At 40.5% G+C, this 25472-nt stretch overlaps 1 protein-coding gene across 2 annotated transcripts in view; it reads left to right on the forward strand.

Annotated features, from left to right (window-relative positions):
• chd7 (chromodomain helicase DNA binding protein 7) overlaps positions 1–25215 on the forward strand; it is a 123002-nt gene extending 97787 nt beyond the window's left edge. For both annotated transcript variants that reach the window (XM_007896721.1, XM_007896722.2), the window contains exons 26-38: positions 838–967; positions 1061–1133; positions 1859–1916; positions 5062–5290; positions 5626–5834; positions 8562–9317; positions 10636–10796; positions 11457–11681; positions 13660–14106; positions 17958–18182; positions 20116–20256; positions 21745–21849; positions 23192–25215. In XM_007896721.1, coding sequence (XP_007894912.1) covers positions 838–967; positions 1061–1133; positions 1859–1916; positions 5062–5290; positions 5626–5834; positions 8562–9317; positions 10636–10796; positions 11457–11681; positions 13660–14106; positions 17958–18182; positions 20116–20256; positions 21745–21849; positions 23192–24118 — 3686 coding nt within the window. In that variant the 3' untranslated portion in view covers positions 24119–25215. The remainder of the gene's footprint in view (positions 1–837; positions 968–1060; positions 1134–1858; positions 1917–5061; positions 5291–5625; positions 5835–8561; positions 9318–10635; positions 10797–11456; positions 11682–13659; positions 14107–17957; positions 18183–20115; positions 20257–21744; positions 21850–23191) is intronic.
• The last annotated feature ends 257 nt before the right edge of the window (positions 25216–25472 follow it).

Below are 25472 nucleotides of genomic sequence, written 5' to 3' on the forward strand. Positions count from 1 at the left end.
TTTCCTTCTTTTTAAAATTTCCATTTTTGATTACTGAATTCTCACAACTGATTTTTTTTATTAAAAATGAATTGTGGATTTTTGGAGGGGCGGGGGAGAAAGAAGAATAGAAAACAAAAAGACAAATGCTGTACTGGAACAATAGCATCGTTTCTCTGCTAATTAATTGATTTGAGGGTTGTTGGAGTTTACACATAATATTAGCCAAGCAATAAATTTAGTTCCAAGAATGCGAATTAAGCAAACATGCTATATTATAGTGCACCAGTTACAAGGAATATGCAATATGCTAAGATTTTCTGTGATTTTATAATAATAATAATAATCCTTGAATTTGATATAGCGCTTTTCATGTCTTTTAGACATCTCAAAGCACTTCATAGAAAATACTGTAGGGTGAATTGACTGCATTTTTGTTGGCGAAACGCGGCAGTCAGTTACGCACAGCAGTGTCCCACAAACAGTCGTGGATTGAAGTTACCAAATTATTTTTTTTTCTTGAGGGATTATTATCAGGAGTGTGGAATAAGGAACTTGCCCAAGGTTTCGTCCTGTTGAGAATCGAACCCAGGTCTCTCGCTTGTGAGGCGAGTGCTCCAACCACTGAGCTACAGAAGATTTTGTTTTCAATAAGACTACATAAAGCCTGAACTTAATGATTCATGCAATAGGCCTAAGTTTTAATTGTGTTATATGACTATGCATTTCACTAAATCCAACATGGTTACATTCAACGTTAGTTTCTAGTTAATAAACATCACAGGGGTACTAATTTGCTGTTGGGAAGTACATCTTGTTGATTTGATGACATGTGTTTACGCATATGACTTCTTTCAGGATATGAAAAGTACAACTCTATAAGGGCAGATCCTGTGTTCTGCTTTCTGGAGAGGGTGGGAATGCCTGATGCAAAGGCCATGGCTGCTGAGCAGAGGGGGGCAGATGTGCTGGCAGATGCTAGTGATGGGTAAGCTGTGCTTTTGAGACCAAATGGAAACTTTTTTTTCCCTATTCATTAGGCAGCCTTGTCGAGAATTAATTATAATTGCTGGTCTTTCAGTGCTGATTTTGACAGAGAAGATGAAGACCCAGAATATAAACCTGGCAGAATTCCATTCAAGGATGAAATGGATGTAAGTACAATTCCTTGTTCTAATACTCGATGATCACAATGTTTGGAATTTAGTTTTAAATTAGTTGTTGGGGATTGACTGATTTTGGATTTCTTAATGTGGACCAAAATACTGACAAAACCAATGACAATCTAAAAGAGAATTTGGGAGAAATTACTTCCCGCAGAGGGTAATGTAATAATAATCCTTGCATTTGATATAGCGCTTTTCACATCCTTTGGACGTTTCAAAGTGCTTCACAGAATATACTGTAAAGTGAATTGACTGTATATTTTGTGGGCGAAACGCAGCAGCCAATTGCGCACAGCGGTATCCCACAAACAGTCGTGGATTGAGTGACCAAATTATTATTGTTTTTATTTTCCTGAGGGATTATCAGGCGTGTGGAGTAAGGAAACTTGCCCAAGATTTTGCCCTGCCTGGAATCGAATCCAGGTCTCTCGCTTGCGAGGCGAGTGCTCTAACCACTGAGCTATAGGACTCCTACAGGGTAGTGAGATTGTGGAACTTGCTGCCTGAAGTGGTGGTTGAATCAGGTAGTATAGACATATTCAAGAGGAAACTAGACCTTCACATGAGTGAGAGGGTAATAGAGATATGGGAGGGTAAGGAATGGGTGGAGCCTTATGTGGAGTATCAACCCTGGCACAGATTGGATGGACTGAGTGACCTGTTTCTGTGCTGCAAATTCTTGGTAAATGTGACAAATCTGACTGTTTCTCTAGGAATTTGAGCGTTCTCCTCAAGAAGACAAGGAAGAAGGCATGGATGCTGTTAATTCAGGTGAGTTATTTTTGGCAAAGGGGCCAGCGATTAGTTATTCATTCATGGTTTACCATTTTGCTAACATTGATAAACCAGGTTATTTTTTAGAAGGGGAGAGATTGGAATGTGTTAGCGTCCAGAGGGACTTGGGTGTCCTTGTATACCAATCACAGAAAGTTAGTCTGCAGGTGCAGCAAATAATTAGGAAGGCAAACAGTATGTTAGCATTCATTATGAAAGGATTAGAGTATAAGAGTAGAGAAGTCTTGCTGCAACTGTATAGGGCCCTGGTGAGACCACACCTGGAATACTGTGTGCAGTTTTGGTCTCCTTATTTAAGGAAGGATGTACTTGACTTGGAGGGGGTGCAGCGTAGATTTAATAGGTTAATACCAGGGATGAAGAGGATGAGTTACAAGGATAGGCTGACCAATTTGGGCCTATATTCTCTAGAATACAGAAGAATTAGAAGGGATCTTATAGAAACCTATAAGATCATCAAAAGGCATGATAGAGTAGCTAGTGGGAGATTGCTTCCCCTGGTTGGAGAAACTAAAACCAGGGGTCACAACCTTAAAATCAGAGGCCAGCCCTTTCACACTGAGTTGAGGAAGAACTCCTTCACTCAAAGGGTGGTGGAATGTATGGAACTCACTACCCCAAAGAGCTGTTGATGCTCAGTCCTTGAACATATTCAAGACTGAGATAGATAGATTTCTTATTGCAAAAGGGATTAAACGATATGGGGATAAGGCAGGGTTAGGTTATTAGCTGGAGTTAGATTAGAAGATCAACCATGATTGAATGGCGGGCAGTCTCATGTGGTGTCCCTCAGGGCTCTGTCCTTGGTCCCCTCCTCTTCACCCTCTATATGCTCCCCCTTGGTGACATCATCCGCAGACATGGAGTTAACTTCCACATGTATGCGGATGACACCCAACTCTACCTTTCCTCCTCTACTCTCAACTCCACGACCACCGATGTCCTGACAGCCTGCCTGTCCGACATCGAGTCCTGGACGAGAGACAACTTTCTTCAGCTCAACGTGCGAAAAACCGAGGCACTCCTGATTGGCTCACGTCAGCGCCTCCGCACCTCAGGCGCTGACACCATCAGCATCCAAGGCTGCACTCTCCACCTCTCAAAGCCAGTCAGGAACCTCGGCGTTTTGTTCGACTCTGAGCTGTCCTTTCTCCCTCACATCCGCACCACAACTGGTACCGCCTTCCATCACCTCCGGAACATCGCCAGACTACGGCATTACCTCACCCCTCACGCTGCTGAAACCCTGGTTCACGCCTTTGTCACCTCAAGGCTGGACTACGGGAACTCTCTTCTCGCCGGCCTTCCCGCCACCTCCCTCCACAAGCTGCAGGTCATTCAGAACTCTGCAGCTCGTGTACTGTCCCGCACCAGGCTTCGGGACCACATCACTCCCACCCTCGCTCGCCTCCACTGGCTCCCCATCCCGCAGAGGATTGATTTCAAGATCCTCACCCTCACCTACAAGGCCATTCACGGCCTTGCTCCCTCCTACCTCTCCAACCTACTATCCCCCTACCTACCTGCCCGTACTCTCCGTTCCTCTGGCTCCGGTCTGCTCCACGTCCCCCGCCCCAATCGTCCTACCATCGGTGGTCGGGCCTTCAGCCTCTCAGCCCCCAGGCTCTGGAACTCCATCCCCCAGTGCCTTCGCCTTGCTTCCTCCCTTTCCTCCTTCAAGGCCGGTCTCAAAACCTTTCTCTTTGACCGTGCCTTCAGCTCCCCTCTCAACTCTCTTCCCCCTCCTCGCTCCCTCCCTTCCCTCCCCTCACCCTGACCATTTCTCCCCTCCTTGCTCCCTCCCTGCTCGGGTCATGACCCAAACTGTGCAGCGCCTTGGGACGTCCTCCTGACGTGAAAGGCGCTTTATAAATGGAATCTTGTTGTTGTTGTTGAAGGGCCGAATGGCCTAGTCCTGCTCCTACATGTTATGTTATGTCTTTAGATATACTGTCAACTTCAGTCAATTTGAATATGTAATCCAAGCATAGAATTTGTAATCTGATCATATGTTTTTATTTCCCAGTATACTTGTACTACACTGCTGAATTTCAAGCATGTTCTCAATCTGAATGTGTAGCGAGACATTCAAACATGTTGTGTTTTGGATTTGACTATGTAATAAGTACAATTGTAAACTAAATGATAATACAATCAAATTTTGACAACAAAACTGTGTTCTGGAAGTGATATAGCAGAAGATTAGTTTTCATCAAAGAAAATTTGAACCCAGATTGTCTGGCTTGGTGGTTTCCATAAACTTTTTAAAATATTGTGCTTTCAGTGATCTCAGAGCAGTATGATGCAGGTTGGTTTCTGCACACTGTTGATTTTGCAGTTTCAACTGTTTCAATAGGATAGTGCTAAGTGGAGATTGGGCACCTCCCTACAAGGAGAAGGGAAAATTGCAGAGGAAATCTTTCCATATTTGTTTGTTATTTGGTGGTGGTGTCAGGACCAGCATCAGCTGGCAACGATACTGGCTCTGAAGGACTTGGCCCAGCAAGATCAGACTAGCACAACAAATCTTTCTTCTGAACCCTTCTGTTGAGTGGCAGTGGAAAAATAAAATGTATCATATCCTCGTTCGACTGGAATTGGCTATAACTTTCAAAAGGGAATTGGATATTTACTTGAAAAGAAAAAAAATTGCTAGGGGAAAGAGCAGGTGAGTGGGACTAATTGGATAGCTCTTTCAAAGATCCAGCACAGGCATGATCAGCTGAATGGCCGCCTCGTGTGCTGTAGGATTCTTTGATTGTATAATTTTCTGGTGGTCTGTGAATTGTCTTTGTTTTATTCATTCATTCCTACAAAAGGAATTAAAGATTTTGCAAGAGCTGGAAGCCAGACCAATAGTATCCTGTGTATCTTTTTTTTAAGAATGCACTGATATATATATATATATTGTAAATTTGTACAACAAGTGTATAAGTAGCCAAATTGTAAAATCTTGGAGTGATTGTTAATCAAATACTGCTTACTTTATTTGTTCAAATGGCAGAATAGAAACTGAAAATTAAATCTGTTTATTTAGTGACTCAGCCTAAGATTTCCTACTCTTTCAACATATTGTGATTGAAACCGTTAACAGGCTGAAACCTTATTCAATATTTTACAGGCAAACAAAGTGACCAAGATGGCGAATCAGACAAACTCTACTGGCCGAACACATCAGCTCTCACAACACGCCTGCGTCGTCTTATTACAGCTTATCAGCGTAGCTATAAGAGGGAGCAAATGAAACTAGAAGCACAGAACAAAAGTGACCGGCGCAGACGTCGACCAAGAGATGAAGTGCGAGCTCGGGAAGCAGAAAGAAATGCAGCGATATCAGAAAAGCGTCAAAGGTAGTATCAGAAATTACACAGTCTATAAGGTTTAAGTCGTGTTTCACAATGTTATTTTATTCTTCTGTAACAACTTGTGCTGTGCCGCTTATTTCGTTAGCATGTGTATATTCTAAATGTTAAACAAAATTTACAGTCAATTCACTTTACAGTATATTCTGTGAAGCGTTTTGCGACGCCTAGAAGACATCAACTGCAAAGATTATTATTATTCTCGTATTGAAATGTTAAACAGTTCATATTATTCTGAATGAAGGTTTTTGTACAAAACTGTTATTTTAAATAGTTAGACTATAAAAGCATTTTTTTTAAAAATCCCAAATATTGCATTGCAGATGGACCAGGAGAGAGGAGGCAGACTTTTACCGTGTGGTATCAACCTTTGGAGTAGTGTTTGACTCTGTCAAAAAGCAGTTTGACTGGAGCCAGTTCCGTGCCTTTGCAAGACTGGACAAAAAGTCGGATGAAAGTTTGGAGAAATACTTCAACTGTTTTGTAGCTATGTGCAAAAAAGTGTGTCGTATGCCTACAAATTCAGATGAAGGTAAGACTTTTCAAAATGTTTACTTTAGTGACATAGAATCACAGAACTTTATTGTACAAAGGAGGCCATTCAACCCATCAAGTCTATACTGTCTTTCAGAGCAAGATGTTCATTCAATCCCACTCCCTTGCCTTATCCCCATGCCCCTTCGAGCCTCTATTACTTCTGTTGGAATATTGCATCTGCCTGAAACATTTCAGCTATATTAATATCCCATCATACTATACTTGGGCTGCAGATTAACAGTGAGTTTACTACTTAATCACAGGAGCTGTTTAACTACAAGTGGCTCAGTGCCTATTTTATGGTTTGAAGTTCAGTTGTCTGACCTTTTATCTGGAGCTGTACTGTAGAAGTTTTGTATCAAACTTGTTGAAAAATGGGTAGTGTAAATCTAATATTGATCTGCAAATTATAAATCAGAAATATTAGTGTAGTAATATAATACTCCAGTGCATGGACTGACTTGCGGGCAGCTGCTTATATCAATCGATGGGAGTGGAGGGAGACGACAAGGTCTATTCTCGCCTACCGTTAACACCTTTTGGCTGGTGGATTAAATGAGCAGGAAGAAACAGGAGTATTGTTTACATCATGGTATTGGGTTACTCTGTTCTCCCTGAAGGTGCTAACAAAAATCTTGTTTGCACCAGTCAGATTATACCATCTGATTAAACTCATGCCTTCTTTAAAAAGCACAAACGTTTCATATGTTTGGTGGCTCTTAACTTGCATTAGTATGTGGTGTTATTTAGCCAAAGCAGCAGAAGTGTCATTGTTAATTAATTAATCTTTGCATTTGATATAGTGTCTTTCACATCAGGGAAACATCTCAAAGTGCTTCACAGGATTTTATTGAAACATGCAGTGACTATATTTTATAGGCGAATGCAGCAGCCTATTTGTGCACAGTATTGTCCCACAAACAGTCACTGTTAGAATAAACACACCAGTAATTCTTTAAAACTTTAACTATACATCATCAGGAAGCTAAACATACACACCAACAGAACATTAACGTTTATTGTAAGAACATCAAGTGTGTTTGTAGGACAGGGATGGACCTGTGGCCTATTTTATTTGCACTGATTCTGTCCCCTCACGATAGCTACTATAGTGATAAAGGATTCCTCATTGACTGTCTGGAAATGATTCAGAAGGCTCAGACCCCATCTGTGTAACTGCCTACCAAGAGGATGGTTTTGTAAAGTTCATCCAAAGAACCGGCTTCTAAATTAAACCTGAATTTAAGAATTTTCCACAATTCTGTATAACCTTGAATTTTAAAGATAAAATAGTCTTGCAGGCCAAGATTAGATAGAATTGCAGCTCTCAGAGCCACACCCATTGAATGCTTATCCACAGTTTTGATTGTTTGGGAGATGGACTCCAACGATCTTTCAAACACTCTTTGGATGTAGTTTTCAGACACTTCTCTACAATATATTGGAGTTGAATATCAGCTAAGTCACTCCATCTTCAGTTTTTCTCGATGGCTCAGCAATATGGGTATTCTACTGTGCGCAAATTGGCTGCTTTGAAGTCCTTGAAAAGATTCCTCCTCAAATTGCTCTGCAATTGGTTCTAAGGAAATCTGATTGGCCTCCTCCTTGTCCCCCGAGTCCTCCACCCCACCATCGGCCGCTGTGCCACTATGCCCCGAGGCTCTGGAACTCCCTTCCTCACTCCCTTCGCCTCACCCCTTCTCTTCTCACTTTCACGTCTTGGCTGAAGACCTTTCTTTTCGATTGTGCCTTTGGTCACCTTCCTCCCCCTGCCTCGGCCCCAGGATCCGTTACTGTGAAGCACTCTGAGACGCCGTCTAGCATGGGGGGCGCTATATAAATCCAAGTTGTTGTTGTTGAAATCGGGAATGAGATAGGTTCTGTATTAGTTTGGGAAGATATTTGAGAATAGTTTGGTTGTGGTTCCCCACATTGCGTCTCCAGCACCTTGGTTTAGACCCCTTCGGTGGAAGTATAACTAGGAACATTATGAATGTGAGGGTTGTGATGTTTCTATAAAACAGATGGGCTTACTCCTGGGAACGTTATGTTCCTTGCTTAAATTCTTAGCTATATTGAACTTTGAATAATCTTTGAATATTCTAGGATTTGTTATATAAACAATGCAAGTGTATAAAAGCGCATAGTGAAAATTCCACCCAAGCTGACCCCTTTAAAATATACTTGCAGCCAAAATGGACTTCAAACCAAGTAGTTGGGCCAAGTTTTCCTCAACCAGAGTCAGTGATATAATGGGCCTTTTGAAGATTTTAGTCTGCAGAACAGCTCTATGGCCAAAGAGCCTTCATCTGTACCTCTCTTGTGATCTTCTGGATGTCAGCATGTAATGAATGTTTCAACATCTTATATTAATAACTGACCCTTGAAACGCTCCCGACTTGATCCCTTGATCCACCAGATCTCTGACCTTCTCCATTAAAACTTCATCTGAGCTTTACCCACGTTCATTTTTCTCCCATCTCCACAATAATACCCACCTCACCACTACCTCACTCCCAAGCAGCCAAAATCCTCATGTACATCTTTGTCACTTCCAGTCTCAGCTCCACCCTACAGAACTCCTCAGCCTGCTTTCCTGCCTTAACTTATATAACTGGGTTTCATGTATTCTGACTTTGAATTGCGATCATGAATTGCATAAACTGTGAAATTACGATCTATTTTTGATATTTGTCGACCCTTGTTCTCTCTTTTTTTAAAGAATCTGATACCAGCATATTTATTGAGCCGATCACGGAGGAACGTGCTTCTAGAACCTTATATCGAATAGAGCTACTGCGAAAGATTCGAGAACAGGTTTTGCGTCACCATCAGTTGGATGAACGACTCAAGTTGTGCCAGCCTAGCATGGACCTGCCTGAATGGTGGGAGTGTGGCAAACACGACAAGGACTTATTGATCGGTGCTGCTAAGCATGGAGTCAGTAGGACAGATTACCATATTCTGAACGACTCTAACATCTCTTTCCTGGAGGCCCATAAAAACTTTGCTCAAAACAAAGGTGCTATCCAGCGGAGCAGTACGCCTTTCCAAAACCAGCCTGGTGCCTGTCTGAGCCAAATGCCTTCCATTGCCCCATCCACACCAGTTGAGGAAGAAAAAAATACAGAACAAACCGACTATGATGAAACTAAAACTGAAGAGGGTCTGAAAAGTCCTACGCCGTCAATTCAGGAGGACCAGGAAACTGTTCCTCCTAAAGAGGAAGAGAAGACAAATTGTGATGAGGACAACCATGTTGGTTCTGAATGTCAGGATGATTTAGGACCACTGTCTGTGAAGGTCGAGTGTGAAACTAAAGAGAGTTTAGCCATGGATGCCGATATCCTTACTGACGTGGAAGAAAAGGAATTCAGACCTAAATTGTCTTTTGAAAAGGGGTCAGAGGAAGATGATGATGATGAAGATGAGGAAGAGGATGGTGATGATAAGTCAGAAGAATCATCTCAGCCTGAAGGTAAATGCTGTTTTGTTCATTTTGGGTTTGGAATCCTATCTAATAATTATTGATGCATTTATACATTTGTGTTCTGCTTATATGGGCAAATACCTAAGTTTTGAAATATTTTAATTGGAATCTTTTTTAATATAGATATAAAATTTTGGTTTTCAAGAACTAAACCACTACAGCCCTAAAATCATAATATTTTATGCCATTTAGTGTTCAGAATCCGTTAGTTTAATGTGACACGGCCTTAAATAGAAGACATGTAAAGTGTCTTGAAATTTTCTACACACTGTTTCAAATTATTAAGGATCTTTAACCTATTTTAAGAATTGAGGACCTTAAGATGCTCACATTTCCTTGCAATACCTATGTTTGGATTAATTCCTGTGTAATGACAGTGAGCAGAAAAGAGATGCCTGAGGCAACACTGCTCATGCTTTACAAGTCTCAAGAGTATGGTGTTCTTTTAAAAAATGATCTTCACATACAAGTAGTTCAAGAGGATAAAGTGAGGTTTGATTTTCAACTTTGTACATACTGTGACACAAAATGTAAGTAGAACAATAAATTCATAATGTTTTACTTTGTTTGAGAGTTAAAATTTCTTATAAGAGCCCACTAAGCTCAAAGAATTTAATTGGGTATTCACTTCACAATAGATTCTTAATCCTAAATCTGAATTCTATTATTGAAATGCAACAAAGAAAGGTCCATTTCAGAACAGAGGGCTGTTTTGTACATTCTCTGATACAGGTTGAGAATAATCGGGGAGATTTCTAAAGAGATGTATTTGTGATCCTATTTCTTATGCCCCTCATTTTTCAGTTGACTAAATCACAATTATATTGAGTTTGTGGGTTCTTGGAAATAAGATGTGGGTTTCGCCCACAAAATACACAGTCAGTCTACTTTACAATATATTCTGTGAAGCCTGTATGGAATCTCAAAAATGTGATCAAGCGCTATATCAAATGCAAGGATTATTATTATTATCACTCTTGAATTAAAACCTTTTCTAAACTGGGATTCCTAGCCTTTCAGACTTGATTTAACAGATCTAAAATAATATTGTCCTGTGGTATATACCTTGTGTCTATTATCATGTGCCAGTGAACATAAATTAAAGATTAGAAATTGTGTCTGAGGTAGAATTTTCCAAAGGAAACTAAGCAAGGAATTTGTAAAATATACTTGAAGTGCTTAAATTGATTTTGATTGTTGATTACACGATTGAACAAAAAGAAGAGCACAATCCCATTTTGTTAACTTTCAGTGTAGTGTAGTGACATAGTTGCTTTGTATTCAAACTGCATGGTTTTCTTCTCAGCTGGACCTGCTTCTCAGGGCAAAAATTTTGATGAAGAAAGTAATGCCTCTTTGAGCACTGCCCGCGATGAAACTCGTGATGGATTCTTCATGGAGGATAGTGAACCTACAGTAGCTCAACTACTTCACGAACGGACATTTTCCTACTCCTTCTGGCCAAAGGTTTGTTGAATTTCAAATTGATGAGTTTATATCTATATAACAGGTATAAGTAAAATTCAATTAGAAACTGTTTGAAAAATCTTCTTTCTCTCCCCTCTCACCCACCATTCTGTCCCCAGCCTAGAGTTTGGTGCCTATTCTTAACCTGCCAAACATCAGAATGTGCATGAGAATGGTTCAGAATGACTTACTTGACTTGTAATTTACCACTCACTCTGTCAGAAAATATCTGGCCTTGGTTGGTGTGTTTCCCACAGGCCAACTGTTGAACTTAAAAGCTCAGTATTTGGGAATTTGGAAGCAAATCTAACCACTTTCCGACATGGCCTATTGTTGCCTCTGTGTTGGACCATCAGATGGCAGACCAAGCTTTAAGTGTTGATCTGTGTCTGGCCTCTCTTCCACCCATTGTTCATATTTCAAACCTTTGGGACCTCCACATACTCATGCATATGGTATACATTTCTATTAATCCCCTAACTACTTGAAAAACATTGTAACATAGATTGTCACAAGAGTGGTTTTACTTTATCCCAAAGTTACATGACTGGATGTAGTATTTGTTTAACTGGCCTTGTTATTTCTTTGATTTGGTATCTAAGTATTGTTCTAATAGTTTGTGCTTTCAAGTATTTCAACGAATGTACCTTTGCTCCCCAGGATCGTGTGATGATCAATCGTTTGGACAACATATGTGAAGTTGTAATGAAGGGAAAGTGGCCTGTTAACAGGCGCCAACCATTTGATTTTCATGGTATAATCAACTACACACCCTCGTCGGTGGAAAGCCCTCTGCCAAGGAGGAGTTTCACTGAACTCTCCATGGTCGGTCAAGGAAGCTTCAGTGCCTGCGAAGATATAGCTGTTTCTCCTCAGATGTCAAGGGTAGGTGTTTAATTTTACTTTTTGCAGATTGGATAAAGTGGCAGTTCAGAAAGAAGGTTTATAGTAAGCTAAGCCACATTTCTTTAAACAGTTAGTCTCATGTTGCTTTCCCTTTGGTGCCTTAATGTTTCCTAGCTCATGTGAGGAAGAAATTGTACTTAATTCTCAGAACCTCCACATACCCTACGATTGGAACACTTTCCCTTTGAGAATTTCACATGATCCTGTGTTTTATCATGCGATTCTCCAGGTTGCATTTACAAATGAGTTAAGTCGGGTTGCTAGTTTATTTTTCCTCTGTTGACCACTACAGATTAAGAGCTGCTATTTCCTTTCACTTTCTGGCTTTGATTTTTCTCTTGCTCTGGTTAGATATCTCCATAAATCTTCAGCATTGCTATTGTGGTTTGTCAGTATATTAAGAAAACTTTAGTTCAGTGATGCATGATTTAGGAATACTTGATGAAGGCATAACATGGCAGACGTTTGAGGTGGGAGGGAGAAAGGAAGAATATCCATTCCTAATATTAACATCTCTCATCTTCGTGAACACACAATTCACAGTGTCTAAGCACGGGGTACATACTTTATGTTCTTGGAACTTTGCAATTAAATAAAGCTGTTCTTCATGGACAGCAAGTACAGGTTTAAGAACTCAGTATATTCTGCTCCAAGTAATTGCACACATTCATGCACATTTTGAGTAGAGATTAATATTTGATATGTGTTCCCTCTGAATTTAGTATCAAGTAATAGTATAAAATTACTGTAAAACCTGACTGAATTAAAGCACATTTTAAAGTTTACAAAAATCTGTGTTTTTTTGTAAATTCATTACAATTCTATAAATCTAGTTGACCCTAGATTATGGGATCAAGACTGAAGGTAGCACTTGCTCCTATTTCAATTGATTATAGCTGTAATTAAATTGTTGCTTTTTAGCTTTTTTGTGCTGGGGACAGTTCGATAAATACTCTTAACGGGCTTCAATTACATTTTCTAAAGGATTTTCTTGACCTGTTCTCTTTAAAACAGTAACTAAACATTACTTGTTCAAGTAGCATTTCAGAACTCTGCAGCTCGTGTACTGTCCCGCCCCAGGCTTCGGGACCACATCACACCCACCCTCGCTCGCCTCCACTGGCTCCCCATCCCCCAGAGGATTGATTTCAAGATCCTCATCCTCACCTATAAGGCCATCCACGGCCTTGCTCCCTCCTACCTCTCTGACCTACTATCCCCCTACCTACCTGCCCGTACCCTCCGTTCCTCCGGCTCCGGTCTGCTCCACATCCCCCGCCCCAATCGCCCTACTATCGGTGGTCGGGCCTTCAGCCTCTCAGCCCCCAGGCTCTGGAACTCCATCCCCCAGTGCCTTCGCCTTGCTTCCTCCCTCTCCTCCTTCAAGGCCGGTCTCAAAACTTTTCTCTTTGACCGAGCCTTCAGCTCCCCTCTCGACTCTCTTCCCCCTCCTCGCTCCCTCCCTTCCCTCCCCTCACCCTGACCATTTACCCCTCCTCGCTCCCTCCCTTCCCTCCCCTCACCCTGACCATTTCCCCCCTGCTCGGGTCATGACCCAACTGTGCAGCGCCTTGGGACGTCCTCCTGACGTGAAAGGCGCTTTATAAATGGAATCTTGTTGTTGTTGTTGTTGTTCAGCATTTACATCCTATTTTAATTATAGTTTTTTCAACTGTGTAAAACCAATATCTTAGAAAGGTTGTTGATGTTATCAAGGTAAAGTATTTCCTTTAATGGTGATTTGATTTATCCATGTAAAGGTAACAATACTTTATTTCACATTGGTTTTGCCTACAAAATAAACATCAATCCATTTTGCAGTATATTCTCTGAAGCATTTTGAGATGTTGCAACAATGTGATAAGGCTGTATACCCAATGCAAGGAATATTATTATACGTCTGTAACATTGCTGCTGTTCTCCATTTAATGTCTGTATCCTGTGCTTTTCATTGTAGGAAGATGCATTGAATTTGTCAGTTCCAAGACAGCGTAGGAGACGACGAAAGAAGATCGAAATAGAAGCTGAGCGAGCTGCAAGAAGAAGAAACCTAATGGAGATGGTAGCTCAGCTTCGCGAGTCCCAAGCAGCCTCAGAGAGTGGACAGGAGAGAGCTGTGGACTTATCAAAAGCCTCTAGAGAGGCAAAAAGTTCTACCTCAGTCAGTACCGCTTCTGTTACTCCCAAGTTTGTTTTGTCGAATGCCTCTGTACCAGTGTCTGATGCCTATAAAGCCCATATTGAAATGCTGCAAGCAGGCCTTTCACAAACGCCAACTAGACTTATGATAAATGGTTCACTAGTTGATGGGGAAACACCTATAAAAAGGAGAAGAGGAAGAAGGAAAAATGTCGAGGGACTCGATCTCCTATTTATGAACAACAAGCGCACGTCATTAAATGCTGTAAGTAAACTGTTTTTCCAAGGAGAACTCACCTGATTTATTTTTAAACTCCATTTATTTATAATTCTTGCAAAACTTAAAAATGGCTTCCCAAGTATGAATAAAATTGCTTTTTGTTTTGGTATATATCATTTTGAAGTTTCCAGGATGTGAGAATGGTTTTCATCCTTTGCTGCAAACTTTGTAATCCCCAAAGTGGAAGGAGGTACATGCAGCAAAGAAAATTTCTCTCCGTGCAATGTTGTATTTCCAAAGAGCGCTCTTGTTTTTGCAACACTTTTTGGAGATGAGAAAATTAAACAGCATAACAGAAGTGTGCTTCTTATATGCAGATCAGCAGCATTGACAGTGCCAATCTTGCTGCTGAACATGTAAGGGGAGGTGACAGTGGGAGGGGGGTGCAATGTGCCTTTTTATGCTTTTTTCTTCATTCACATTTGTGTACTTTCAACATTTTCTTAACCAGAAAATCTTAACGGGAAAGGTTGCACTATACTTGCTCTGTCTGCCCTACATATAACACCTCTTTGTTGCAGCAGGTTTTTTTTACTATTTCGAGTGACTGCATTTTTTTGCTGCACTCATACATGATATTTCTTAAGTAGTACATCCAAGTTTTAATTCAGAAATCATATATTTTTCTACTTTGATCTTCCTATTTTATATCAAGTAAATAATACCACTTTTTTTTAAACTGTTCATTTTACAAACTGAAAACCTTGAAGCATGCATCCAACTGCTTCATGTTTTGATGTTCAGTAAGATTATGATGCTTGCACTAAAATTGGATCTTTCATATCAAGAAGCACTTAACAGGATTTACTGTAAAATGTAATGACGGTGTATTTTGTAAGCAAACATGGCAACCATTTTACGCACAGCAGTATGGTACAAACAAGCATGAAGTGAATGACCAATGATCCCTAAGGGATTGTTGGCCAGGACAGTCTGACATATAGTTTATAAAAATGGTTATTAAAAAAAGGTCAAATGGAAATGCTGCAAGCAGATCTATGATGAACATTGACTGAATGTATACCACTTGGTTGCTAGTTTATATGAGAAAGATCCATGAAACAAAAAGAAAAAATTATAAAATCATAAAAAGATTTCAACACGGTAGGTTTAACAGACTCTAATCTCATTTCCATTCATATTCAATGACCCTCCCACACTGTAGATTGGCACCTGTTCTAGACGCATTCTCAGCTCCTTAGATGAGGTGATAACAATGAGATTGGCTATCTGCCACACAAGCATTTGAAATGCATACATGCATTCTAATAGCTTCAACAATACTATAGCTCAGTGGTTAGAGCACTCGACTCGCAAGCGAGAGACCTGGGTTTGATTCCCGGCAGGGAGTAAAGTTTCTTTACTCCACACGCCTGATAATAATCCCTCAATAAAAAACCCAATAATAATTTGGTCACTCAATACATGACTATTTGTGGGATACTACTATGTGCAATTGGCTGCAGTGTTTCGTCCACAAATATATAGTCAACTTACATTAAAGCATATTCTGTGAAGCGCTTCGAGATGCCTTGAAGACGTGAAAAACGCTATATCAAATGCAAAGATTATTATTTATATAATTTAAGTGAGAAATGAGCTGTGGGTTTTTGCAATTTGCATCATCTCGTAAGGATAAAGCCACCAAACCTATGAATCTAAATATTGTGACTTGTTCAGAAAGTACAGATATATTTGTTTTCCTGGAAAATGTCCCATATCTTGTTTATTCCTGGAAGATAAATGGTGAGTTTCTTTACAGATTGTATACACAAGATTTCCTCTTTGGTTGTAGGAATTCTCTACCACCTGTCAAGCCTGAAATAGAAAAAGCGAAATTCTCCTAAATAGTTTTGTGGTATCATGCATTAGAAGAGAGTTGAGTGCCAGAAAAGACTTGATCATATCACATCTGATAAATCCAAGATGGAATTTTCTATTAACAGAATAATTACTCTGTATGTAGATGTCTAACTGAGTAGCTTTATATTCCTAAAATAGGCAGGCACTTGCAAGTCCTGCAAACTAGCTTGTTAAAACCACCGCAATCCTTGAAGAAGTGCTGCCACACTGTTTATGGGAACCTAAAATTCAGACTTCAGAGGGTCAAGGTATACACAGACCCAAACCACAGCCTTGGGGATAACCTTCTATATTTAGCACTGGTTCCAGTGTGGGTAGTGCAAGAGTTACAACAATGGCCAATTGAACAAAAATTAGCCATGCAATTTGAGATTATGGAAATAGACAATATCATGGATTTGAGCCATCCATTCAGGAATTTTCCAATGAAAAGATCCTGTGGGGGTTATTTGTTCTATGTTTGTGTGAAACTGTTTGATACAAGTTTTGCTGGTGTTCTGTTGGATGTTTAGCAGTACCACAGTCAAAGCAATATTCAGGGGTGACAAGCCAATGGCTGCATCCATATAATAGCCCCGTTGATCATCAGTCAGTGGCCTTCACACTTTGGCTGCAAAGTAGATACAGTTCTGTATTGTCCCTGAACTATTTATAAAAATGTTGAAATTGAGCAGTCCTGCAACTGATGTTGGAGGCTCCTGAAGCCCTAATGCCTTCTCCCCAGGTGGAAGTTGATGTATGATGTTGATCGCTCAGTAAATCTTTCAAAGACATTAAGACTGCTCCCCTAAGCAATTGCTACCTCTGATTGATTTGTTTCCTGACAAGTAAGAAAGCTTTTTTTTACACAGAGCTAGCATAACCCTGCAGCATCTTGATACAAGTCTGTGGTGTTTTGGGGAAGGGGGCTTGTTAGGGACATCCTTGTCAGAATCTGGGGTGCTACATTTCTGGCCTGAAACAATCTCAAGAGAGAGTATTTTATTAAGGCACCAGAATAAACTAGGGACATGCTTCCCACCTCTGGAGTTCTTGAAGATTGAAGGCAAACTGAATTGGTATAATTAGAATCGCCATTGGAAAGTGTCTGTAACATTCGATGCAAATCTTAAAAACAGGAAATGGTATCAGGCAGAGGTTGAGAACAGAAGTGGGCTTAAACAGCCTGAAAACAGGATAGATGCAATCAAAGTCAAAATGAAAGTTTTTGTCTTTGAATTTGCTCCGCTCGACTGAAGGCAACTTTAACTTGACCTTTGTGCTGGAGATCTATGCGATAGGCATCCTCTGGTGCCACATTCAAATGGTCACTATTGATGTACAAGCCTTGAGAGTGACCTTTGGCAGGCTGTTCCTCCATGGGAGGCATTTGTACACAGACTGATTTTGCCCTCACCACATTGACTTACTTGCACCTTCAGTCAGAGGCCACGAGATAACTGGGAAGTTATTCAAAATTGCAACTTTCTAATCTGTATGGCCCAATGCTGCACTGTGCAATACCTTCACCCGTTAGGCAGTTAGAGGAAGTGGTAAAAATGAAAGCTTTGAATTCAGGAAGAAGTCTGTGAACTTTACCACTCTAAAAAAAACAATATAACCAAATTTACCTGTACTTAAAAGATAATGTTTTTTTTTAACAAATCTATGTGATGGAACATAGATTTTCAGGTGCACTAACCAAAATTTAAGACTGCTACTGCCACAGGAGTAACATATCTAAGAATATGCCTTGAACAAGGTCATATGCACAGTTAATAGATGGGATTAATAGTTGTGTATAGTAGAGAATTCCTACAAAGGGATATTGTCTGGTTACTCTCCATAAAAATGTCACATTCAGTTTATATTTATTTAGAGACTGCAGAATTATTTTTATTTTGGGATTCTTAGGCAATAATTACTGATAGTATAGACATTTCATTTCTTAAATTACTTAGACTAATAATCTCAATGATACACATTCAATGCAGGATGATGCAGAAGTGACCAAAGCCTTTGAGGAGAGCACACAGACAGCATCACAACCAAGAAACATTCCGTCCCCTGGTCAGTTGGATCCAGAGGCTCACATCCCTGTCATTAACCTAGAAGATGGGACCAGGCTGGTGGGAGAAGAAGCTCCCCAAAATAAGGACTTGGTGGAATGGCTTAAAGTTCATCCAACTTATACTGTGGACATGCCAAGTTATGTACCAGTAAGTATAGGACATATTCTAAGAACAAAGTCTAACCATTCACATTGAACATACGTAACACTTGGCACAGAAGTCAACACGGTGAGTTTTTACGAACAAAAATTGCAATAGTGAATAAGCTGCATCTCAGGTTGACACTATGCACACAACGATTTATGGATCAGACATAGTTTTAAATAAAAGGTAGAGCATTGGGCTTTACAATGCAAACAATGTGTACAACGACAACAACACAATTACATTTGTATAGCACCTTTAACGTTGGGAGGACGCCCCAAGATGCTGGACAGTCAGTGTTTCGGACCCAGGCTGGGGGTCTGGAGGGTAGAAGGCAGCGGGGGAAGGAGGGTGATGGAAGGCTTGGTCGAAGAGGAAGGTCTTGAGACAGGTCTTGAAGGAGGCATAGGCGGGAACGACGCGGAGGGACTGTGGAATAGAGTTCCAGATGGTGGGGCAGAGAGGTTGAAGGCCTGCCCTCCAATGGTGGGGCAGGTAAGGAGGGGGACTTGAAGCAGGCCAGAGCCCGCTGAGCGGAGGGAGCAGGCAGGTTGGTAAGAGGTTAGGAGTTCGCAGAGGTAGGGGGGTACAAGACCGTGGAGGGCTTTGAAGGTGAGGACCAGGATCTTGAATTGTATCCTCTGTGATGAGAAGCCAGCAGAGTCAGGCGAGGATAGGGGTGATAGGGTCGCGGAGCATGGTGCGGGAGAGGACATGGGCTGCAGAGCTCTGGATGATCTGCAGCCTATGGAGGGAGGAGTTGGGGAAGCCGACAAGCAGGGAGTTTGCAGAGTCAAGCCTTGATGTCATGAATGCGTGTATGAGGGTCTCGGCGGTCTGCGGTGCGAGACAGTGGCGGAGCTGGGCGATGTTGCAGAGGTGGGGGAAGGCAGAGCAGGTCATGGCGCGAATGTGGAGTAGAAAGGATAGTTGAAGGTCAAACAAGATGCCAAGATTCCGGACTGCTTAACAAGGTGGAGTGTGCGCCTGATGTGTGGAGGCGCTGATGGGAGCCAATCAGGAGAGTCTCGGTCTAATTGATGTTCAACTGAAGAAAGTTAGCTCTCATCCAGGACTTGATATCTGACAGACATTCTGTCAGGACAGCAGTGGTCCTGGAGTTGAAGGTGGAGACAGAGAGATAGAGTTGGATGTCATCCGCATGCATGTGGAAGTTGACCCCATGTTTGCGGATGATGTCACCAAGTGGGAGCATATAGATATTGAAGATGAGGGGACCTAGGACAGCCATGGGGAACGCAGCACCAGACAGTGTGAGGGCTTGAGGAGAAACCGTTTGTGGAGATGAAGTGGCTCAGTGAGGCTCAGTGTACAGTATGCTTATCCAGAAATCGAACACTGGTTTTACATTTAAAATATAAATAGGTACAAAACCGCAAACAAAACTTTGTTTTTTGTGAAAATCAAGGTTTTCTTAATGCACAGGATAGTTGAAATGTGAAATTTTCTGCCACAAACTTTTTGAGGAAGAGTCCATAAATTGCTTTAAAAGGAATTAGTTGCTTAAAAAAGAGGAGTGTGAAAACTGCACACAGTAGTGGGGAATGGGATTTAGGTGGCTTTTTGAGAAAAATACCAATGCACACCTTGGCCTGTTTCTTTGTTGTGACATTCAGTGATTCTATGAAGTGCTCCCCAATGTTCAAAAGAACAATTAAGTACAGCAATTCATCACCGTAGCACTGATATTTCACAGACTGCTAAAGTGCATACTGTTTGCGGCTTCCATCTTTAAGAATAGCAAACTCTTCCCATAAAAATCTTGTCTTTTTCCATTTCCTAAATATGGCATTTAAAAAAAACTCTTCGAGGGTAGAAATTGATTTACCCAGGTCTGTGAATGTAACTGAGTTTATTAAATGTGCATGACCCTAAATATGGCAAAGCTTGGTTGACCAATTCCTTTTTTTTGCAGAAGAGTGGAGAAGTGCTGTTGACCCCATTTCAAAAGCCGAAACAAAAAAGGCATCGCTGTAGAAATCCCAACAAACTGGATGTTAACACTTTGACAGGAGATGAAAGAGTGCCTATTGTGAATAAAAGAAATGGGAAAAAGGTATGAGATCAATATAAAGTATAAAAATGCAAAGACATCAATATAAACAGTAACAACGTGCATTCATGTAGCACACTTCACACAGGAAAACACCTTGGAGCTTGAAGTTTAATAGGGATAGCTAAACCCAGTAAATTCTTTAATACAGAAGACTGTTTTTTTGGTAAGACTGTCATCTTTAAGTCAGAAGGTTGAGAGCTTGAGCTCCATATCAGGACATGAGCTTTTAAACTTGGCTGACAGTCAAGTGCAGTAATGATGGAGAGCTGGCTGCATTGTTGGATGTGCCATCCTTCAGATGAGCCTTTAATTCTAGATTTTGTTTCCCTCTGTTTAAAAAATCCACTGTAACACTGGCTCGCTTAATGTCAGCAGCCACCATATGATTAAAAAAATAGATATATTTTAGCATGTGTGAAGCTGTCTGGCCTGTCGCTTAAATGCACGGTAACTTCACCAGTCGTGGTTGGTGATATCACATGCAGAAGAACTGATGCCCCATTATGGAGCTGGTTTTATGGACCCCATTCCCCACTACCACCTTAGAATCAAGTTCCACTGCATTTTTAAGAGCATTTAAGGTGTTTAAGGTGCATTTTTAAGGTGTTTTCCCTACCTAGGGTTTATAAGTCTGACCCAAAGAAGGATAAAGATCTTCTTGAACAAGCAGAGTTGTTTTACTAGGGATCACTTTGTGGATTCATTTTTAGTTATAATTGATGAGTTTTGTTTCGGGTCATTTTGATGGAAATGTTTTAGAATGATTTTCTTCTTTCAGCGTTAATTTTGGAGATCAGTTGGCTGACTGATTAAATTGGAATGAAAATGAAAAGCAGGTCATTTGAGCAGATGCAGTCTTATACATACTGCTCAATGCTTCTTGCTTGGTGCTATTTATTTTGGATCAGGCCCACAAGTGAACCATTTCTAGATTCTTTGTTAACTGGAGCTGATGAAAGTATGATTCTGGACTTTCTTTAAAATGAAAATTGAAAGATGCTCCAGCTTATTTGACATTGTACATTTTTAACCGAGGGTGATGGTGGGGTGTGAGGGGGGGGCGGTCCCCGGTTTGTGGGGGGGGATTGCTGCATTTTGAAAATCCACTTGGTGGAGCTGTTGGAGGTTGTGTTCATTCCTTCAAAGAAAGCTATTACTACTTGGAGCCTTACCATGATCTGGGACTTGCATTTCTCATCTATAGTGTGTGCAGATGTGATCTTTGTAATATAGGAACATGGTAACAATATAACGTCCTTAATAAGCATTCAAACTTGTTTTCATGCACTTTCGTTGGCACTGTTTTGATATATTGCAGTTGTTACTTTAACGTGATAGATACTATTGGGAGTAGAAAACACCCAAATTTCAAAACTATTTTTCCACTTCAAAAATGCTTATGAAAAATGCATAAGGAATTATTTAACCTTCAGGAGATTGATCTGCATACAAAGTTTGTGTCTCAGATGTCTTTTTTAACTTCACTAGATGGGTGGTGCCATGGCTCCACCAATGAAAGACCTTCCTAGATGGCTTGAAGAAAATCCAGAGTTTGCTGTTGCACCTGATTGGGCTGATGTTGTCAAACAGTCTGTAAGTTGGCATTATGCTGGTTATTTGGGAGTCCTGTAGCTCAGTGGTTAGAGCACTTGCTTTGCAAGCGAGAGACCTGGGTTCAATTCCAGGCAGGGCGAAACCTCGGGCAAGTTTCCTTACGCCACACACCTAATAATAATCCCTCCAAAAAACAAAACAATAATAAATTGGTCATTTTCAATCCATGACTGTTTGTGGGACACCGCTGTGCGCAATTGGCTGCTGCGTTCGCCCACAAATATACAGTCAATTTACTTTGCAGTATATTCTGTGAAGGGCTTTGAGACTTCTAGAAGACATAAAAAGCGCTATATCAAATGCTAGGATTATTATTATTATTATTCGGTTATTTCTTGAAGAGGTAACTGGATTTTTTTGTAAGAGAATCTGTACAAAGCCCAGCTGAAAACTGTCTATGTAACACCAATATTGTCTTTGATAATGTCATACCTGTTATGGTAATGCAGTTTTTGTTTCAATCCTCATTCACCTAAGATGAATTATTTAGTAGGTAACCCAGTTTGCATACATGATCAATCAAATTTAGATCAGGTGACTGCACTTTGCTTTTGCAGCTGAATTATAGCACAGTTGACTTTGTTATGGGTTCATAAAGGTGCTTTATAATGCAAAAAATAGATGTGCTTGAAGTTAAACTGTTTCAAGGCCAACTATATTTTCTGAAAGTAAAATATGACTTGAATTGCATTGCCCTTTAAAATTCAGTCCTTTCTACATATTATAGTGATGAATGTTACTGATTTTAGTTTATAAGCAATAATTAACATCTTTTAAAGTATTCTTAATTATTATATCAAAAACATAGCATTATATTATTTTAACATTTAAAAAAAATTCACACGTTTTCTACTACTTCCTTCGGCAACAAGTTATCCTTGTTCCTTAGACTTAGGTTTTGGAGAGTAGCAAGAGAGTCATCTTGCACAGAGAGATCTCCACAGATTATGTTAATAGTCTGATCGATCTGTTACGTGCATTTGAATGATACAGGAAAGGTCACCTTGTTTTGGTGTCCCTTGTGTCTCAATCCAAGATTGTCTTCCCCTAACAGTGTTAGAGTGGAGTTCAGATTGAAGTTTTCTCCAAGCTCAATACTCCATTGTGACTCCGGAACCAACAAGGTGCCTTTTTTGATGCATCTATGAAATTTTGACATAATCTTTATCTTTAAAGTCAATTGCAGAGAAAACTGGCACATTGTGAAATCTAAATTTTCTTATGAAGCTAAAAAATGTTTTTTTTATCGAGCTTTTTTGATCATGAAGTGGGTTTAGTGTACTTGGGATTAATTACTTGACTCTGCTGTTTATCTTTTCAGGGTTTTCTGCCAGAGTCCATGTTTGACCGCGTTCTCACTGGACCAGTTGTTAGAGAGGAAGGAGCAAGCAGAAGAGGGAGAAGGCCCAAGAGTGAGATCGCCAAAGCTGCTGCAGCTGCTGCTGCTGCTGCTTCAGCCTCGGGAATAAACCCACTGCTGATGAACAGCCTGTTTGCTGGAATGGATCTTACAAGCCTACAGAATTTACAGAACCTGCAAAGCCTTCAGTTAGCTGGATTAATGGGCTTCCCACCTGGCCTTGCCGCAGCTGCTGGAGGAGGAGATACAAAAACCCCTGCTGCTTTACTACCCTTGATGCTTCCAGGCATGGCAGGGCTGCCCAATATGTTCGGACTTGGAAGCTTACTGAGCAACCCCCTTACTGCTGTCGCTAGTACTTCTGCTGCAACATCAGGTCCAAGTGAAACAGAAAGTGGTGTTTCATCCAAGACGGAAAATGACAAAGAAAATGATCAAGAAAATGAAGAGGATAAGGAAACAAACGGTGCAGAATCTGCTTCTGATTCCAATAACGCAAGTTCCAGCTCTTTCGCAGCTGCTGCAGCAGCTGGGCTCACCAACAACCCTCTTGCTTTCAACCCATTCTTGCTTTCCACTATGGCTCCTGGCCTGTTCTACCAATCTATGTTATTTCCTCCTGGGCTGGGAATGGCCCTGCCTGGTTTTCCTCAACTGACTGGACTGCAGAGCACAATGAGCTCAAGTGATGACAAGGAGGATAAAACAGATGGTAAAGCTGAAGACAACAGCTTTATTGAAGGAGAAGGAGAAGGCAATTCAGATGACAGTGATGGTGTGGGAAGTCCCAGTAAACCCGTAGACTCCTCTCTTATGGAAGATGAATTGGCACAGGCGACAGGATTAGACTCGGTTGAGGGGGCAGAGGAAGAGGAGGACGAGGATTAATTACATTTCCAGTTACTAAAAGTGTTTTAAAACTCTTCACAAGTCGTAGTCCTACTGTTTACATATTCATTAAATGTCCACACATAGTTTTTTAAGCTATCTCTGTAACATAGTGTAGCAAAGTTCCAAGTCATGTTATGCAGATGTCAAAGATGTCTTGGTCAAAAGTATTATGCAGTGCATTATTTATTATCCTAGAAGCGGTATCAAGTTCAAGAGTGTGTCTGAATTTGTGAGGAATGAAGTTAAATGCTCTGCTTTTCGTTTTCACCAGTGGTAATATGTGACCCACAGCAAACACCAATCAGTGGCATGTGATTGTTAGTGACCGAAGCAGTTTCTGCTTTTAAAGGAATAATGAAGATGTATATTTAACGTTGCTGTGAAGAGCACAGATGGACAAGTCATTGTAGAACATATCATGCCTATAGATTTGACTGTATATAAAGAGTCCACACTGACAATCCCCACAATAGTGTGAAGGTCTCACCCCAGAGGCACAGCAATAACTTGGCAGCTGTTGAATGTTTTTTTTTAAAAATCTGGACAATAAAACGCCTAAAAGGGTGACCACAATTTCTGACTTAAACTACAGTTGATTTGCATTGTCTCGTGATTTTTTTTCTTGTAATGCACTGTTATAAACAAGATTCAGGTACATTTCTCTAAAGAAAGGACTTTGTTACTTTAGCCACAAAGCTAAACAGCATTACCTCAGTTCTCCTAGCATTGAAGTTTACAAACAAGACTTTGTAAATGTATGTTTTCTTTGTTGTGATGTTTTTTTAAAAAAAGATTTGGAAACTGCTATCATGTAAGATACGATGTAAATTGCTGCCAACTGTAGTAATGATGCTTTTAATAAAAGTGATCCATGATATGCAGTGACATATACTGTAGAACAAGCAACAGTCTAGAGAAACCAAATTATGATTGGTATTCACTAGTTACATTGCTTAGCAGCAATAGAGACACATACCATATTCTGGATCCTGGAAAGATTTTTTTGTTGGTAAAGTAAATGTTTACAATGGACAATACATGTACTTAAAATCAAAGAAATTTTAGCTTTATTATTAAACCAATACAGTATTAGGCATCTTGGTTTCATTATGTTCTGTTCTGCTCTCTTCACCTTTTAAAATGTTAATGGTATATACTGCACAGTATTATCAAAGCCATTACAAGGGTAGAAGCAAGATTCAAGATCAGACAAATTAAACTGCCCTTCTCACTCAGCAGGCAACACCTTGTGTAGCTTTAAAACACCAAACTGCATTGGTGGTGTAAGCATACACTATTCCCAGGGCTGAGAGTATGGAAGAGTGGAGAGAGAAATGATCAGCAATGTTTT

Source organism: Callorhinchus milii, unplaced genomic scaffold, assembly GCF_018977255.1.
Source record: "Callorhinchus milii isolate IMCB2004 unplaced genomic scaffold, IMCB_Cmil_1.0 Scaffold2, whole genome shotgun sequence".
Classification (NCBI taxonomy): domain Eukaryota; kingdom Metazoa; phylum Chordata; class Chondrichthyes; order Chimaeriformes; family Callorhinchidae; genus Callorhinchus; species Callorhinchus milii.